At 53.2% G+C, this 19592-nt stretch overlaps 1 protein-coding gene across 1 annotated transcript in view; it reads left to right on the plus strand.

Moving 5' to 3' along the window:
• Positions 1 to 19592, plus strand: part of VSTM2L (V-set and transmembrane domain containing 2 like) — a 43892-nt gene that overhangs the window by 18084 nt on the left and 6216 nt on the right. The window contains exons 2-3 of the mRNA XM_030913919.1: positions 11757 to 11926; positions 13674 to 13724. Of these exons, the coding sequence (XP_030769779.1) occupies positions 11757 to 11926; positions 13674 to 13724 (221 nt within the window). The remainder of the gene's footprint in view (positions 1 to 11756; positions 11927 to 13673; positions 13725 to 19592) is intronic.

Raw genomic sequence — 19592 nt, forward strand, 5'->3', positions numbered from 1 at the left:
GGGAAGTGTTTGAATTCTAGAGTCCCAAGGTCTGAGTTCTAATCCCAGCTCCTGCTCCTGATTTGCAGTGTTACACAGTCTCTGAGCCTCAGTGTCCCTGGCTGTAATAAAGGGACAATGATCCCTGCCCAGCAGGATCACTGCGAGCGTCATATGGGATCAGGCACATCACCTTCCTGTTGCGTTGTGGGCTCCAATCAGAAAGGTGGTGCCATGGGGTTGCTAGGCTGGCCTGTAGCCAGCAAGGGTTGGGGAGCCACTGGCAAAGCAGCACCCCCTCCTGGCACTGTCAGCCTTTATTTATTGCCCTGTTTCTTTCTTGGTTGTGTTTCACAAGATGACTTTATGGGCCATCTCAGGGGAGCCTCCAGCCTGCCTGTCAGTCTGGCGACGGGGCCCCTCAGCTGGGCCAGGTGGGCCAGGCTGGCCTTGGGCAGCCAGTGGCCACAAGAGCCAGGAGGAGGGGTAGTGGGGAGGGGGCCGGCCTGCTGAGCCCCACTTAGGACCTCTCTGGTTGTGCGTGTCCATAGTGTCCACATGTCTGTCCCTATCCCTGCTCCTGTGGGCACAGTCCCCCCAGAAACTCCAATCTGGCACATAGCAGGTACCCAATAAATGTTGAGTAAATGAATGAACAGGATGAATGAATGAATGATCTCTATGCTTCTTGGTTTTTTTCCCTTAGAACTTCAGTCCTCTGGGCTTTTGTCCGACCTTCCTTTCTCACTTGATTGATTGATTGATTGATTGATTCATTCATTCATTCACTCATTCACTCATGTGTTTAGCACACGCCTAACCACCTTCTGTGTGCCTGATCTGGGCTGGGCAATGCAGGGTGCCTGACCTGGGAAAGCACCCAGCTTGCAGGAGACCCAGACACCTCAGTATCTGTCATATAACACACTCCAGGGCAGGGAGAGGCAGCCTCAGAGACCTCTGGGGGCACCAAGCAGGGCTTCCACCCTAGCCTGAGGAGGGGGGACACCTCCAGGCAGAGGACTACCTGTGAGTCAGGATTCTAGGGACAGTGTGCAGGCTGTGTCCTTAGGGGAACGCATGTAAGTGGCCAAGAGGGGCTGCAGTTGGGGTCTGGGGAGAGCCAGAGCCTGCAGACTTTGGATACCAAGCCTGGGAGCCTGATCGTGACCCTGGGGGCTGGTAGTTTCTCAATGAGGCCCAAGTACAGGAGCTTCCTGAAGGCCCCAGGCAGCCGGAGCAGGGAAAATGGGATCCTCCCCCTGCCTGCCACCAGAGCTGCTACAGCAGCGTCTTCCCTGAGCATCTACTATGTGCGCGGCATTGCTCTGGCTGCCGGGACATAGCAGTGAACAGACTAGAATCTCCTGCCTTTAACTAGAATCTCCATCTTCAATTCTAGTTGGAGTACAGATGATACATAGAAATAAAATGAGCAAACATATAATAGAGGAGTGATGAGTGGTAAGGAGAAATAGGAGGTAGGGAAAAGGGAACTGAGAGAGGGTTGGCAGGGGGGGAGCAGGGAGGGCCTCACTGAGGAGGTGACATTGAAGCTGAGGTTTGAAGGAGTTGAAGATGCGGGGAGTGATATTCTGGAACAAGTCTAGGGGATTTTTGTTTTCTTTCTCTCTTTCTTTTTTTTTTTTTTTTTTGAGACGGAGTCTCGCTCTGTCACCCAAGCTGGAGTGCTGTGACCGGATCTCAGCTCACTGCAAGCTCCGCCTCCCGGGTTCACGCCATTCTCCTGCCTCAGCCTCCCAAGTAGCTGGGACTACAGGCGCCGCCACCTCGCCCGGCTAGTTTTTTGTATTTTTAGTAGAGACGGGGTTTCACCGTGTTAGCCAGGATGGTCTCCATCTCCTGACCTCGTGATCCACCCGTCTCAGCCTCCCAAAGTGCTGGGATTACAGGCTTGAGCCACTGCGCCCGGCCTCTTTCTTTTTTTTTATTTTGAGACGGAGTCTTGGTCTGTCGTCTGGCTGGGGTGCAGTGGCGTGATCATAGCTCACTGCAGCCTTGGACTCCTGGGCCCCAGCGACCCTCCCACTCTAGGAGATTTTTATTGTGAATCCACTGCTGCAGTCAGCCCAGGGAAGCCAGTAGAGGCTTTAACAAAATTCTGGTAAAATATACATAACATAAAGTTTCCCATTTTCCCCACTTGTAAGTATATGGTTCAACCGCATCAAGAACATTCAGGCTGCTGTGCAACCATCGCCACCATCCAGTCCAGAAATTGTTCATAGTCCGAAACAGAAACTCTGTGCCTGTTCAATAGCAACTCCCCTCCCCTGCCGCCAGCCCCTGGCAGCCCCCATTCTGCTTTCTGTCTCTGTGAGTTTCAGTCACACTATATGTGTCTTTCTGTGACTGGCCTGTTTCACTCAGCATAATGTCCTCAAAGTTCATCTATGTTGCGGCGTGTGTCAGAATTTCCTTCCTTTTTAAGGCTGAATACTACTCCATTGCACAGATGGACTAGATTTTGTTTCTCCATTCATCACTGGAGGTTTCTGAGTAGGGAGCATCCCAGCGTGATCTAGTGAGAAATGAGGCCAGGCTGAGGGGTGACCAAGGAGTCAGTGGGGCCACAATGGTTCTCACTGTGCCTCTCTCTAGCCTCAACTCTGCCTTGGTTTTCCTGAATAGAGCTGCCCCTGCCATCAGTCCCCAAGGGGAGTCCTGCTTTCATTCTGATGGGTGTGCTGAGGACCAATCTCTGCAGGCTTCCTGGAGGAGGTAGCCTCCCAACCAGAGATTTGAAGGTTGAAAGGGCAGGAAGGGCTGTGCAGAGGGAGACAGGAGATTCAGGGCTGGACCAGAGGGTTTGGGATGGGGAACCTGGGCTCAGAGATGGAGGGAGCTGAGGGCTGCCTGTACTGGATGAGCCCCTGTGGCTTGCATGACTCCCCCTGGCTCCCAGGGACCATAGGAGCACCAGAGGAAATGAGCACAGAGAAGAGCTAGAGGACTGGTGGGTGAGGGGCTGCAGGGCCCACGGGTGAGTAAAATACAGATGCGCCCAATGCATAATCCGATGAGGCGACAAGGAAGCATCTTTAGCCATCTTTCTGGAGATGATAGGGTGTTTGAACTAGGAGGTGAAAGAAACGAGTGCTGTTTATTGAGCACCTACTATGTGCCAGGCATGAGGCACATGTTGTCTTGTGTAATCTTCTCATCAGCCCTCTCATTCTTCCCTTTTTCCAGATAAAGGAACGGAGGCTCTGAGAAACAAAGTGGTTTGCCCAGGTCACACAGCTAGGGAGTAGGGGAAATAGAGTTTGAACCTAGGCCTGAAGGCAAAGCTTTAAGCGGTTCATGCTGAACCAGGGCCTGGGAGGTTAAGAAGGTCAGGGCCCTAGTCTCAAAGGGCAGGCCAGGTCCCCCAGGTCATCTCCTGCCTTTCCCAGAAGCCAAACCCAGTGACTCTGGCCAGAGCCACAGAGCCATTTCCTGCAGCTGATGCACCGATAACCAGGCCTGGGGTTAATTAATACATCGCACCCCCAATTAAAAGCAGAAAGAAAGAAGATGTTGCATTCAATCAAGTCCCGTTCTCCTTCTCCTGCAGAATCCTAATTTGTGGACACCAGTTTTAATTGTCTTCCCAGCGAGCCCAGCCCAGCGCAGGCCCTGAGGTTGGAGAAGACAATTGCATCCTTCTCAAAAATCTATAACTATACCAGCCTCCCTGGGGACTGGCTGCGAGGAGTTACCTGAGTAGGGAGGGGGGCTCAGGGGCAGGGTAAGTCAAAGAGGAGAGATGGATTCTATGTCCCAGACTCAGCAGTGATGCTGACATGGGGATTAGGGTCTGGGTAGCTGGAGGGAAAGAGTATGGGTAGGGGGCCGGGTTACAGGCTTCCACTTAGAGCCCTCTAGAACTGGGTTCAGTTTCACCATTTACTCGGTCTGTGGCCTTGGGCAAGTAAGTCACTGACCCTTTCTGAGCTTCAGCCTCCCCATCTGAAAACGGGGATGATAATGAGCATACACACTCCATAGCATCATGGTGGGAGCATGAGAAAATGTATGTAAAGAGCTTGCACCTGGGTGTGGTGGCTCACGCCTGTAATTCCAGTGCTTTGGGAGGCTGAGGTGGAAGGATTGCTTGAGCCCAGGAGTTTGAAACAAGCCTGGGCAACATAGCGAGACCCTGTCTCTAAAAAAATTTTTTAAATTAGCTTGTTGTAGTGGCATGCACCCATAGTCCCTGCTACTTGGGAGGCAGAAGCAGGAGGATCACTTGAGTCCAGGAGTCCATGGCTGCGATGAGCTGTGTTCGGCTCACTGCCGTGCTTGTGCCACTCCACTCCAGCCTGGATGACAGAATGAAACCCTGTCTCAAAAAATAAGTAAACATGGCCAGGCGCAGTGGCTCATGCCTGTAATCCCAACACTCTGGGAGGCCAAGGTGGGCCAATCACTCAAGATCGGGAGCTTGAGACCAGCCTGGCCAACATGGTGAAACTCTGTCTCTACTGAAAATACAATAATTAGCTGGGCGTGGTGATGTGAGCCTGTAATCCCAGCTACTTGAGAGGCTGAGGCAGGAGAATCGCTTGAACCTGGGAGGCAGAGGTTTCAGTGAGCCGAGATCACACCACTGCACTCCAGCCTGGGCAACAAGAGCGAGACTCTGTCTCAAAAAAACAAAACAAAATAATAAATAAACAAACAAAACAAAGAGCTTGGGACAGTGCCTGGCACAAAACAAGTAGTCTATCATTACTTCATCATTACATCATCAGCAGCAGCAGCAGCATCAAAATACACATCAATCACCTTCCAGTTTCTGGTGCTGGTGCAGTATCCTCACTCACAGAGTTAGGAGAGGGAGGAAGACCCTGTTGCTGATTGAGCTGCCTGCTTTCAGTGGGGGTGAGAGGAACTGAGCTCCCCATCTCTGGAGGTGTGCAAGTGAGATGCTGAAGTGTGGAGCCTAGTGGCTAAATTTTACCTGATAACTCTGACCAAATCCTGATGGGGCTGGGGCAGACCCATGGATCTTGGTCACAACTGCCAGTCAGACCAATGTTTAAAATCTAGCTCTGTGTGAATCTTGGGCAAGTCATTTTACTTTTCTGCGCCTCACTTTCCTCATCTGTCAAGTGGGAGTGGGCAAGTGTTAGAGACAATGTCTGCATGGTGTTGGGCACACAATAGCTGCTCAAGAAAGGAAATGGATTTCTTTTTTAAACAAAGCTTTCTTTCCTGCCTCCCTACCTTTGCTCACAGGGTTCCTGCTACCTGACACTTTCAGGCCTGCCTCTGCTTGTCAATATCCACCCATCCTTCAAGGCCTGGCTTAGGTACTACCTCCTCTCTGAAGCCTTCCCAGATTCCCCTCCTCCCCCACATGGAAATGACCCTTCCCCTTCCCAATGCCCAAGGCTCTGCCCTTAGGACATCTGTTACTTTCCCTTTCTGATGATCTGAGCTGGTGGGGCTCTCAGGACCGTCAGGATTAACCTGAATTGTACAGAGGAGCAAACAGAGGCTCAGAGAGGGGAGAGAGTCGCTGAAGGTCACACAGCAAGTCTGTTGGCAGAAACAGGTTCCATCCTCCATCCTTGGCTCCCAGTCCAATGTTCCTGGCACTTACCTACGTCCACAGTGGACTTCTCCCTCTGGGGCAGCTTGGGGCGGGGACCGGGACAGGCCTTGGTGCTGCTGAGTGTGAAGAGGGAGGCCCAGATTTGTCATCAGATGCTGAGAGCCTTGGGTTTCACACTTGTCTTGTGGACACATGGCCTTCTTCACTACCGAGGTCTGAGTCAAAGGGTCCCTGAGGGGGCCTCCCCCAACCCACCCTCAGTAGACAGCTCCTGGCCAGCTCTGGGGATCAGAGAGGCTCTGGGACCACAGCCTCGCTGTGGAGTGGGAATGCTGGTGGCCGCACCCGCAGCTAACTCAGTTGGCTCCCACGAGGCCTTGAACCTGCTTCTCTCCCTGTCCTCCCACCTGAAGCCCCTCCCTGCTCCCAGCTTCACTACCTAGCCCACTGGGGCTAAGGTGAGGGCAACACCTCCTCCAGGAAGCCTTCCCCAATTGCCTACAGCTGGGTGAAATGCCTCTGCTGTGCCTGCCCAGGCCTTTTCACTCAGAATGAAACAAACTCCCCACCCTACCCCACAGGAGTCTGCAAGGTTGGCCATTTGAGATTGAGCCTTTTTTTTTTTTTTTTTTTTTTTGATGGAATTTCACTCTTGTTGCCCAGGCTAGAGTGCAATGGCGCAATCTCAGCTCACCGCAACCTCCGCCTCCCAGATTCAAGCAACTCTCCTGCCTCCGCCTAACAAGTAGCTGAGATTACAGGCGCCCAGCACCACACCCGGCTAATTTTTGTATTTTTAGTAGAGACAAGGTTTCACCCTGTTGGTCAGGCTGGTCTCGAACTCCTTACCTCAAGTGATCCTCCTGCCTCTGCCTCCCAAAGTGCTGGGATTACAGGCATGAGTCACTGTGCCCAGCTGCGGGACTGGGCCTTTTAAAGAAATATTTAGGGCCGGGAGTGGTGGCTCATGCCTGTAATCCCAACACTTTGGGAGGCTGAGGCAGGTGGATCATGAAGTCAAGAGATCGAAACCATCCTGGCCAACATGGTAAAACCCTGTCTCTACTAAAATACAAAAAATAGCTGGGCATAGTGGCGGGCACCTGTAATCCCAGCTACTTGGGAGGCTGAGGCAGGAGAATCGCTTGAACCCTGGAGGCAGAGGTTGCAGTGAGCCGAGATCGTGCCAGCATTCTAGCCTGGCGAAAGAGCGAGACTCCGTCTAAAAAAAAAAAGAAAGAAATATTTAGGTCGGCGCAAAAGTAATTGCGGTTTTGGCCATTAGTTTTCATGGCAAAACTGCAATTACTTTTGCACTAACCTATAGCACTACCAGCACAAAGCATTTGAATACTCTGGGAAGAACATGGACTTGGGCGTCACAGAGGCCTGGTTTCAAATCCAGACTCTATGTGGCTGTGGAAGGGTTACTCCCTGGCACTGGGCCTTGGCTGCCTGGTCTGAGCCATGTGAACCTGTGATGGGGGGACCTGAAGCTGGCAGAGCTCACCACCTGCTAAGACGTCAAACACTTGTGGCCACTGAGTCCTAGGAATGTCAGGACTGAAAGGTGCCATGAACATGTAAAATGCACTCTAGTTTTCCATGACTTAACACAAAAAAGAATGGAACATGTCTCATTGGTAATTTTCTTTCTTTCTTTCTTTCTTTTTTTCCAAGACAGAGTCTTGCTGTTGCCCAGGCTGGAGTGCAGTGATACGATCTCAGCACACTGCGGCCTCCTCCTCCCGGGTTCAAGCAATTCTCCTGCCTCAGCTTCCCAAATAGCTGGGACTACAGGCACGTGCCACCACACCCGGCTAATTTTTGTATTTTTAGTGGAGTTGGGGTTTTGCCATGTTGGCCAGGCTGGTCTCAAACTCCTGACCTTAGGTGATCTGTCTGCCTCGGCCCCCCAAAGTGCTGGGATTACAGGCATGAGCCACTGTGCCCGGCCTCATTAATAATTTTCATTACATGTTCAAATAATTTTTTTGATATCTTGGCTTAAATAAAATACATTATTAAAATTAATTTCATGGTTTTTTTTTTCATGTGGCTCCCAGGAGATGGAATATTCCATGCGTGCCTTGCAGTATGGCTTGCAGTCTGTTTCTGTTGGACAACGAGGCCCTAGACGGCCACTACTGGCGTCCCGGTGGAGAGGTGGCCATGTGGTGGGGTCCTCCCCTGTGCTTCTGCCCACCCCAGGCTGCCACGCCATGCCAGGGCCCAGGAGGTATCTGTTTGGGGGTGAGAGGGTCTCTCCTGGCTGAACCCGGGCTGCTGAGTTACTCCAGACTAGCCCCTGCCCTCTCTGAGCCTTACCTTCTGCATGAGTGGGCCAGAGTCAGGGTTTTCTGCCGTGGGCAGGGGGAGACCGAGGGGGGGTGAATTGGAGGCCTGGCCCTTCCCAAAGAGACCCCAGCGGAGCCTCCACCCAAGGGCGGCCCTCTCTGTTCTCCTCCCACTCATGAGACCATGCACATTGTCTCCCGTGCCCCCGCCCACCACACATGGTTACCACCTCACCTGTGTCTGGAAGGAGGAGGCATGCAGTGGCTGAGTCACACCGGCTGGGTCCGAGGGCTGGCTTCAGCCTTTCTTGCTCTGTGTTCTGCATTGAGCAAGATAGCTGATATCTCTGGAGCCATTTTGATTTCCATGGCTCAGGCAATGGCACCTGGAGAGGCCACAGCTGTGTCCCTCCACTGTCTTTTGACCAGCCAGGGTCACACTGGTGGTCATACCAGATCCAACCAGGGTCCTCACCCCCTCTCCTCCTGTTTACAAAGGCCCCTGGTGCCCTGGTGTTGGGCAGGAGGGACATGAATCAAGGCAGAATCCACCATCTTGGACGAGGGACCGGCAACCCGCTAGAATCACCTCTTGTGCCCTTCCCGTGCAGGCTCCTCACTATCTCCTTGTGTTCCACTCGAGGTGGCAAGTGGGTGTCAGGGAAGACTCCGAGGGCGAGACCTGGCCCAGGACTCTCAGGGCAGGGTCCTCCTAGCTCTGGACGCTTCTCCACCACTGCCCAGCTAAGGCTGTTTATTCATTCATTCAAAAAGCACTTACTGGCTGGGCATGGTGGCTCATACCTTACCTGTAATCTCAGCACTTTGGGAGGCCAAGGCAGGGAGACTGCTTGAGCCCAGGGGTTCAAGTCCAGCCTAGGCAAAAAGCAAGACCATGTCTCTACAAAAAATTCAAAAAACCAGTTGAGCATGGTGGCTTGCGCCTGTAGTTCCAGCTACTCAGGGGGCTGAGGTGAGACGGTTGTTTGTGCCCTGGAGGTCAAGGCTGCTGCAAGCCTTGAATGCACACTGCACTCCAGCCTAGACAACAGAGCAAGACCCTGTGTCCAAATAAAATGTATTTATTGAGCATCTGCTATGTGCCAGGCACTGCTGTAGGAGCTGGGAGGGAAGGCTGACAGTAAACATATGTAAAATAGGCATATTAGCTGTGCTGTCCAACATAGTAGCCATTACTTGCAAGTAGCTATTAACATTTATGCTTAAATGAAGTAAAATTAAATAAAATGTAAAATTCAGGTCCTCTGTCACATGTCATGTGCTCAGCAGACACAGGTGACTACTGGCTACTGCACCAGCTTGGGTGCAGAACACCCTCCTCACGGCAGAAAGTCCTGTTGGCCAGTGCTGATGACGTTGGAGGGAAGGGTGGTTTGAAGTGCTGGGTTTAAATGAGGTGGTCAGGGAAGGCCTCCCGAAGGAAGAAGGCTTTGAGCAGGATCCTGCGGCAGGGGAGGGAGGGAGCCATGGGAGGGATGGCTGTTTCAGAGGAGTCTGAGGAGAGGGTGTTCTAGGCAGAGGAATCGGCAGGTGCAAAGGTCTTGAGGTGGAATCTCAACTGGGATGCCCGGGTAAGGAGCTGAAAGGAGGCCGCTGTGGTAGGAATAGGAGCAGGGAGTCAGGCAGAGGCCAACACCAGAGGGGAATGGCCTCCCATGGAGGGCCCTGTCAACCATCTGGAGTACAGTGGTGCGTTCGAGGCTCGCTGCAGCCTTGACCTCCTGGGCACGAGCAATCCTCTTGGCTGGGCATGGTGGCTCATACCTGTAATCCCAGCATTTTGGGAGGCAGAGGCAGTGAGGACTGCTGCTACTGTGGGTAGGAGGATGCCCTGGGAGAGTGGTGAGTAGAGCAGGGACAGGGACTGATTTATGTTTTGCCAAGGTATGTCTGGCTGCTGTGTGAAAATAGCTTGTCGGGGAGGAAGAGTGGAAGCGGGAGGCCACTGAGCTTTCCTCGCTGTTGCAGGTGAGAGAGGACGGCAGCTTGGCCCCGGGAAGGCAGCGGAGTGGGGAGAAGGAGCCAGATCCTGGAAGTGTTGGGAGGCAGGACCCACAGGGTTCCTTGAAGACTGAATGTGGGAGGGGAGAGAGGAGAGAGGGAGCCCAGGTTGACTAGTTTCTGGGTTGCTCTCCTGGAAGGATGGGGTGGCCCTCACAGTGATGTGGGAGAGGGACCTTCCCTCTAGGCACCCGCATTGACTCTTCCTTATTGGGGATAAGAAGGATCACAGCTTTGAAGTGGGCTGCATGGGATGGCGCCCCACACCACCCCTCGCGCATGTTCAGGAACCCAGACATTTAGTCCTATTAACCAACCAGGCCTTGTTTACAGAACAGCAGCTGGGACTTGCAAGCCTCAGCAAGCAGGGAACCTCCATGAGCTGCTTTCTAAACCCTTGACCTTGAGGATTAGGGACATCTCAAACTTGGTCTCAGCCCAGAAACCCATTGCTCAAGTAGAGCTGCACGAGGAGAAACGGCAGAAGCTTCCAGATGGAGTCCTTTGTCAATTCGCATCAGCGTCAGTATCCTGGGGACAGGGGGACGAGAGAGGTGGCCCCAGAGCAGGGGCCTAAATCTAGGATTTCACCTCCTAGCCCAGGACTCCCTCTTCCTCCTGCCCTAAGCTGAGCTGGGGTGGTGAGGACTCCAGGGGCTGGGAATCTGCCCCTCTGGGCCAGGGGACCCTGTTAGGTTGCAGCACCAGGAGGAACAGGGTGGGGGCTGGGGGATTGACAGCCACAACATTCCTGGGTGACCTGCACGTTGCCAGGCGTCTTTCCAGAGTGAGATAATCTCTCCTGAGAAGAGGAAAGAATTCTAATTACATCTCAGGACAATATTTGTTTGGGGAGACAGGAGACAGAGCATATGGTGGGGAGGGGCGCTGGGCCACATGAAGTGGGGATGTGTTTTCTCATTTACCTGGTGGGATGGAGGATGGCGGATGGAGCAGGCCTCCTGCTGGGCCAGGGGAACCGTCTGCCCTGGGCTGTGGTGGAGAGCTGGGCCCTGCATGGGGCAGGAGGCAGGACTGGCTCCCACCTCACCCTGGGTGCCCTGAGAGGGTGAAGAATTCTGCACCCATTCCATCCACCGAGCAGCCACTCTGCACCAGCAACTGCCAGCTGCAGGAGCTCTATGTCCCTGTCCTCCTGGACCTGCCACAGGCAACGGGACAAGGCAGGAGGTGGGGGACCTTCTTGGGATCCTCAAGGAGGACCTTTTTGGGGGTGACATGTGAGCTGAGCTTTGCCAGATCTGAAGGAGCCAGCCGGGCAAAGAGGGGCGGAGGGAAGGGCATTCCAGAAGGAGAACAGCCAGAGCAAGAGTGAGGCTGGAAAGGGAGGTGTGTCCACAGGACAGGGAGGAAGCCAGGGGAACGGGTGCCGATCCCTATACCTGGGGTCCCAGGGGAGGGTTCTAAGCAGGGGAGAGGCCACATCTGATTTGGTTTTGCAAAGATGGCGCTGGCTGCTGTACATGGACACTGGAGTAACTCAGGAGGGGAACCGAGCTGGGTGACTGGAAGAACCTGGAAGAGCTGATGAGAGCGGCAGCTCCTCCCGGGCCTTCTTGCTGTCCACATCCAGCCCAGCCCTTCTCTGATCCCTGGCATGCTCTGCCACAGCGCCCAGCTGCTGGTGTGGCCTCCAAGGCCGACACCTACTCCCTCATCCCCATCTCACGTTGGCTGCTGCACGCACCCTTGGCCCACCTTGCTGAGCTTCTCGGGTGCCCACCTGAAGCCAGACCACTCCCACCAGCGGGCTTGTGGGTACCCCCACCCCCTCCACCCGTGCAGGGCCAGCTGCTCCTACGTTCTCCACCTCCCTTACCATCAGCTCTGTGGTTTCCTGAGCCCCGCCACTCTTCCCCCTGTTTCTTGCACAGCCCTGTTCACAGAGACACCCCATGACATGACAGCACGGACGGGCGAGGACGTGGAGATGGCCTGCTCCTTCCGTGGCAGCGGCTCCCCCTCCTACTCGCTGGAGATCCAGTGGTGGTACGTACGGAGCCACCGGGACTGGACCGACAAGCAGTCGTGGGCCTCGAACCAGGTAATGCCCCTGGGGAGATGCCAAGCTGGGATGGGGAAGTCCTGGTCCCTGGGGTAGGGGTATCTCTCTGCCCCTCTTCTCCTCTGAGGGATGTGGGCTCCAGCGCTGTTCTCCACACCACACAGCTGTCTCCCTCCCTTCTTCCTCCTGGGGTGGGGGTTTTAGGTGATCATGGAGGCTTATCTGGGGGAACGGGCAGGAGGCAGAGCTAGGCTAAACACTTGAAATGGCCACAGCAAGAAGGGCCTTCCAGAGCACAGAGGGCCTCCCTTCAGGGTACAGGTGAGGAAACTGAGGCCAGAGGGACAAGCTGGCTTCAGGTTATGGAGCAAGGTAGGTCTTGTGACTCGCTTCCCACCACTTCTCCAGGCCACACAGGCAGCCTTTTTGTAAAGAGCTCTGCAAATGCTGAGTTCATTCACAGGCACACATGCAGGTGTGCACCAGGCTCCCAACACACCCTTGGCTGCACACGTGCTCGCCCCTCTACACGTGCATGCTCGTGTGTACACACCTGTAGAGCAGATGCTGTGAGGGCTCTGCCCCATGCCCGGTGTGCAGCATGCCTGGGACCAGCCCACTGCCAACTGCCAGCTCCTCCGGCTCTGCTTGAGGGTTTTCTCTGGACACCAGAGCCTGCCAGCCAGCAAGGCAAGCAGGAGGAGCAGGGGACTCAATAGGCAGAAGCAGCCCCCACCAGTGACCTGCAAAGTTGGAGGATGCATGCCCCAGTTCCCTCGCCCTCAGCTGGGATGACCGAAGCATGTTCTTCACTGTCTCCCCGAGTGCCCAGTGGGATGAAGCTCCAATTGCCTACAGTGGTAACTAACCGGCAACATACCTCCCATTATTAACTTTCTTCCCTTTTTTGGTTTCACTCACCTTCTCCCCTACTTGTGCTTCCTGGGATCACCTCCCAAATAAACTACTTGACCTTTGTCTCAAGGTCAGCTCTTGGAGGAACTCCATCTGAATCATCCGCATCCTTACACATATGTATACACTAATGAACACGCAAACACATAGAGATCTGCCCACCCGTTCATATACGACCACATGTATCTGCACACATTCACAAACACACATTGGCACACTCATACACTCCCCATGTTCATGAGTGTCTCACATGTGCCCAAATGCATATCACACTCTGTGTTGCTTCTGGAGGTGTCAGCTCCCCAACACTTCCAGCCCTGCCACATGCAGGCTTAGAGGACTCCAGTGGCCAGAGAAAGCCCTTAGGCAAACCGTTGCAAGTGGCTGCGGTTGGAAGCCTCCAGGGTCAGCTTGCGAAGGTGGGGAATGTGGGTAGGGTTCCCACAGCATCTGCACACACGTTCACATGGGTGACACGCCTGAAAGTACAAACACACTCTCAGAGTGATCAAGAGTACAGACAAACACGCTCCTAACAACGTACCAAGCCGACGCTTAGATTTCTGCCTGTTCACACTCCCTCCAATGCATACCAAAGTACCCTTGTGTGTCTAAATGCACAAATGTGGTCAGTTTTCTACATACTTCCATTATCTTCTTTTGCTCTGACATCCCCTCTGTCCCCTGAGTGGATACAGAAAGCTGAGGGAACCCAACTCCAGACTCCATGGCCCCCGAGCCTCATCTGCTATCATGAGAATCTTAGCTGTTGTCTGTATCCCTATAATGAGTCTCCCCACACTGCCACCCCACCCCCACCCTGTACTAACACCTTGTCTCTGCTCTCTCCACCCCTCCCCACTCCTAACAGCTAAAAGCATCTCAGCAGGAAGACACAGGGAAGGAGGCAACCAAAATAAGTGTGAGTTTTGATAATGACTTCTCGAAAGGGCTCTAATGGAGGGCACAGCTGTGACTTAAAAAAAATTGGGGTCCAGTTCAGCAGGGAGCTTGGGCAAGAAGATGGAAGAGAACAAAAAGAGAAGGGAAAAAAATGGCCCTGCTCTGTTTTTTAAAAGCCGGAGATTTTTCAAGTTCGTTCAATGATGGGCACGAAAAATGACAGGGGAGAGAAGATGCATTTTCTCCTGTCGGGGCTAAGGCTGTGTGCGTCCTGGTGCCTTCAGGCTTGTTTCAGCAGCATTTTTTATTTGGGGAACCAACGAGGTCTAATGAGCCTGAGCCAGCTTTTTTTGGCCTATCATTACTGAGTGTTACGCCATCTCAGGGTCACTCGGTGATCTGGCACTGGGGACAGGGTGGGGGCACTCTAGCCAAAGGATTTCAGGACTGGGCAGGCCTTCTTATTTATTGACTCATTTGTTAGTAGCCACCCTCTATAAGAAGGGCCAAGCATTCACCCATTTTGCAGGTGGGGCAGCTGAGGCTCAGGAGGTCAAGGACTTGCCCGAGTCATATCAAGGGTGACTGGTGTTGCTGAGCTACCTGGCTTCAGGGCTCAAGCTCTTTGTCACCGGGCTGTGCTGCAGGTCAGTGCAGCTGGGGCCCAGGGGAGTTCAGGGAGTGACAACTTTTGTGAAGGAGGGGGCACCCAAAGCCGGTCCTGGGAGAGGCAGACAGGAGGGAGAAAGGAGGTGAACGGGGGAGAGAACACGGAGTGGAGGGGACCCGCCCGGGGACACATGTGGCCATGCAATGAGGCAAGATTTGTGCATGGGGCGTCAGGTCAGCCTGGCAGGAGGCTAGACATCTACCAGCAACACACTCAGAAAAGGCAGGTGCCCGTGGGTTATGAATGCGTGTGTGTGTGTGCGCGCATGCGCATGATGGGGAAGTCTTTCTAAATTCACCCTTTTTTGCTTGATTCTTCCACAACTTTTCAAGGACTTGTAGGGGAGCTCAGGTCCCCAAGTCCAATTCGACAGGGATGAACAGAGGAGCCGCACCCCCAAACCAAGGTCACCATGTGGAGACTGGGCACAGGGATCATTGGGGTGCCATGTCGGGCATCAGAGGTGGCATTATGGAGGCAGAGAGGCCAGGGAGGAGGCTCCTGCAGCCCCTTCAGGCGGAAGGGGGTGGATGAGAGAGCAAGGACCTTCAAAGCATCATTTGTGCTGTCTGGCCCAGGGCACAGTTGGGGTCTGAAAATTCAAGCCATTTCCATCCAGCTCAGGGTGGCTGTGGGTCCACCCCTACCCTCTGCCAAGGGCGCATCCATATCGAATGCCCCGTTTCTGGCCCAAACACCCATCTGTTAAGCCCAGACAGGTAGATCTGTGTGCATATTAATACCCTGTTCATCACAGCCCTTTCTCCTATAATTTTGCTTGGGGTTTAAGGAGCAGCTCTGGCAAAGGAGAGAATAATCTAATTGACTTAGAGGATTAGAATTCCAGGCTGCTGGGTCCCACATGAGGGGAATGCGATGACACTAATTAGTTAAATAAAATAAATGTGCTCAGCATGAATGTGCAATTACCCCTACCCACCCACCTCCAGCCCCTGCAATGCCTGCACCAGCTGGGGCTCCTAGGGTCTGGTTAGGAAGCACGCAAACAGGCATGGGCCAAGCTCCTCGTGCAGACAGTGCCATAGGAACAACCATTCCTAATACACACGTACTCTCCCTGGATTCCTGCAGTCTGAGGAGGCAGCCCAAACTTTTCTCTGTGGCCTTCAGAACTGCACGATTGCTCTGCCCACCCTCCAGCCTCACCTCCTCTTGCCTGACCTCACTCCCCCTCCCCTGCCGACCCTGGCAGCCTTTCCACCTTCCCATTCCTTCCCACCTCCAGGCCTTTGCACAGGCTGGTCCCCCTGCCTGCAAAGCTGTTTCTCTGTCTCTTCCCACAGAGCTCAGCTCGGGGAAGCGTCCCTTGAACTTGTGACCCAGCTGGCGCCCCTCCCATTTCCCTGCTGGCTGTATTTCTAGTTGTCATTATCCACTTGTGTGAGTTTTTGCTTCGTGACTGTCTCTCCCAGAGATGGGGGGCACTGGGACTGAGCCTGCTTGACTCACTTTTGCATTTCCAGAGTCTAGCACAGAGCCTGGCATGGTGTAGTAGGTACCCAATAAATATTTGATGAATAACTATCACACACACAGACATACGCCCAGGCCAATGTGTGTGTGAACCATACACGTATTTATTTTATTTTATTGTATTATTTTATTTTATTTTATTTTATTTTTTGAGATGGAGTTTCACTGTTGTCACCCAGGCTGGAGTACAGTGGCGCGATGTCGGCTCACTGCAACCTCCGCCTCCTGGGTTCGAGAAATTCTCCTGCTTCAGCTTCCCCAGTAGCTGGGACCACAGGAGCATGCCACCATGCCTGGCTAATTTTTTTTTTTTTTTTTTTTTTTTTTTTTTGGTATTTTTAGTAGAGACGGGGTTTCACCATGTTGACCAGGCTGGTCTCGAACTCCTGACCTCAGGTGATCCTCCTGCCCCAGCATCCCCAAGTGTTGGGATTACAGGCATGAGGCACTGTGCCCGGCCAGATGTTTGTACATGGACTTGCCACCACAGTGTGGATCCCATGTCTGTTCACATATGCATACCGGTGACATGACGTGAACCAGTGAAAGAGCTCATGAGGGGGCCCGGGAAGCTCAGACCCTGTGTCTACAGGGAACCGCTGAGCCAGGCAGGGACCTAGGCCCCATATTCCCATGACTTCTAAAAATCCCCATTTTAGTGGAGTATCTCCTGAGTTTTGACTATTGGGACCTAATTAGATCTTTTGAAAAACACTGTCTAAGCCAAAGAGTGCAGTCTACAGGCTGGTGGAATCCCAGAATCTCACAGGGAGATCATTTACGTGGGAGGACAGGCATCTGTGATCAAATAATAATGGTCCAAGGTTGAGGGTAAGAAAATGCTGTCAGCTTCGGGGGGCTTGGTGCGGGGAGGGCTTCGTGAACCTGCCAGGGTGGCTCTGTTGGCCTTGTGAAGATTCAGACTCTGAAAGTCGGCTGTGCTGACTGCCAGGCGGGGACTGTGAGGACACAGTGGGGCCAGCACTTAGCATCCCAGGAGCTGAGTCCTGGTTTCAGCTCTGCCACCTCCTCGACTCTCCCTTTTCCTCAGTTAGCTGTTGTTGAAGGCACATATGAAACACTTTGGAAACTGTAAAGTGCTATGGATTAGGCTATGTGAATGACAGTGGTTCCTACGGTGGAAACTTGTTAACGTGAATTTGTGACTCATAAAACTCTTATTCCTAGCAAGACAGCAGGTCGTGGGCAAGGGAATAAAAAAAAAAATTCAGATGCTGGGCTCAGTGCACACCTGTAATCCCAGCACTTTGGGAAGCCAAGGTGGGCGGGTCATCTGAGGTCAGGAGTTTGAGACCAGCCTGGCCAACACAGTGAAACCCCGTCTCTACTAAATATACAAAAATTAGCCAGGTGTGGTGGTGCGCACCTGTAGTCCCAGATACTTGGGAGACTGAGATGGGAGAATCGCTTGAACCCAGGAGGCAGAGGCTTCAGTGAGCCGAGATCGCACTCCTGCACTCGTAAGGACATCATTTATGTGGGAGGATAGGCATCTGTGAGAAAATAATAATGATAATAATAATATAGCAACTAGCATTTATTGAGTGCTTACCATATGTTAGGAGCCATGACGAGCACTTTACATGAATTATCTCATTTAACTTGGGCCCAGGGAAGGGCCCTGGCTTAAAAATATCTCCCTTGGTAGCTTGCATCTGCTAAGGATTCCAACATTAGGTGGAATCATTTCCGTGGCTCAGGCAAACATTTCTGCTTATTGGCCATTTTCAAGTTCCGGAAGTTTTTCTTTCGATCTAACTAAAGTCCTTTGTGCTAGAATTGAGGTTAATTTTCCTCTTAACCAGTTTTGCAAGCAGAGGTAGTCCACAACTTCCCAATTTTAAGACGAGGTAAAATTCTCCACACATACCCTCCTTCCTGGGGGACTTCATCACTGTAAACGGCTCGTGGTTGGAAGCTGAGTTAAACAAAGATGACTCTGGAAAGACCATGGTCTCACACACACACCCTCCCTGCCCTCTGGGTGCGCCCAGTCCAGTGTGGGAGATGGGTGTTAATCCAGTAATCATGCATGATAAAAAATAGAATTACAACTGTGACCAAAATGAGGAGAGCTGCTATAACGGGGGATCTGATCTAGCCTGGGGGGCCAGGAGGGCTTCCTGGAGGAGGTGATGTTTGAGGTGAGCACTGAGGTGTGGAAGATTTGACAAGGAGTGGGGAACTTGGCTGGTTGTGGGCGCTGGAGGAATTGCTAGTGGCCAGTGAGGCTGAGGGGCAGGCCGGGAAGAGACCTCAAAGGGCCTTGTCAGCCACCATGGGGGCCATCGAAGAGTTTAGGTTGGGGGCATTTTGAAAAAATTGCTCTGGCTGTCATGGAAGAAGAGGCTGGAAGGTTGTGTGGACCTGGGAGGAGGCTGGGGTGATGGCCCAGATGGGAGAAGCCCTGGACCTTGCTTTCACCAGTGCTGGGGGATGTGGATTCTGGAGAGAAGGGGAAGGGGTCTGATGGTGTTTAGAGGAGGTCAGTGGGCTCAGGGGTGGAGTGTGCAGAGTGTGGAAAGAAAACAGAAACGGCCATTGCAGAGTTTGGCTACAGCAGTAAGACCTTCTGGGGCCCAGGTATGGGGAGACCCTGAGTTGGATTCTGAACATGCTGAGGGGTCAGTGAAGTGCCGGGTGGAACTGATAGAGGCTGATTACAGGGCCCAGCCTGGGGCAGGAGCCATCTGACCCCTATTCCTCACCCCAGCACCTTCCATGGGGCCTCCCCCTCTTCCCAGGAGGCCACGTGAAGGCAAGGGTTGGCATCACGAGTACAAATCCATTCTTCTGGCATGGCTGGAAGAAGATCCCAGCCTGCCCAATGTGAGCTGGCCTCAGGGTATCCCTGCAGTGCCCGGAAAAGCCTGGGCCGTGGGGAGAGCAGAGAGGAGGCTGAACTTGGCCCTGGTCAGGGTTCGGCCTTGTCTCTTTCAGCGTAATTAGGTGCTTAATTGCACGGCTAAGGCCTGTCGATGCATGTGGAGGTGATTATGATTTACAGCTGGGTCACCATGTGGGGGTCTCCTTTCTCCGTGGGCTCTCCAGTTGCCCTGGAGGGCTGGGCTGAAGGGCTTTCTGCATAGTGTACGGTGGATAAAATCCAACACGCTGCTCCTGGAGTGGGATATTGGGCCCCCTCCTGTGGGAGAGGCCTCTGATGAGGTTTGGGGCTGGGTTTCCCCAAGACATGGAGGGTTAGGGGCCTCAGAAAGACATGAGAAGACTGACCTATAGTTTACTGTTCAGAAGGCTCCCAGAGCGGTGGGTAGGGTGTGGACTCTGTCACCAGCTGGGTGGCCTTGAGAAAATCACTTCACCTCTCTGAGTCTCAGTGTCTTCACCTGCATCACAGGGTTATTGTGAGGTTTAAATAAGATTGATGAAGCTTGGCTGGGCGCGGCGGCTCACATCTAGAATCCCAGCACTTTGGGAGGCCAAGGCAGGGAGGATTGCTTGAGCCCAGGAGTTCGAGACCAGCCTTGGCAATACAGCGAGACCCCTGTCTCCACAAAAGCATACAAAAATTGGCCAGGAGTGGTGGTGCGCACTTGTGGCCCCAGCTACTCAGGAGGTCGGGGGGGTGCTGAAGTGGGAGGATTGCTTGAGGCCAGGAGGTTGAGGCTGCAGTGAGCCATGGTCATGCCACTGCACTCCAGCCTAGGGTGACAGAACAAGACCCTGTCTCAAAAAATAAAA

Source organism: Rhinopithecus roxellana, chromosome 13, assembly GCF_007565055.1.
Source record: "Rhinopithecus roxellana isolate Shanxi Qingling chromosome 13, ASM756505v1, whole genome shotgun sequence".
Taxonomy (NCBI): Eukaryota; Metazoa; Chordata; class Mammalia; order Primates; family Cercopithecidae; genus Rhinopithecus; species Rhinopithecus roxellana.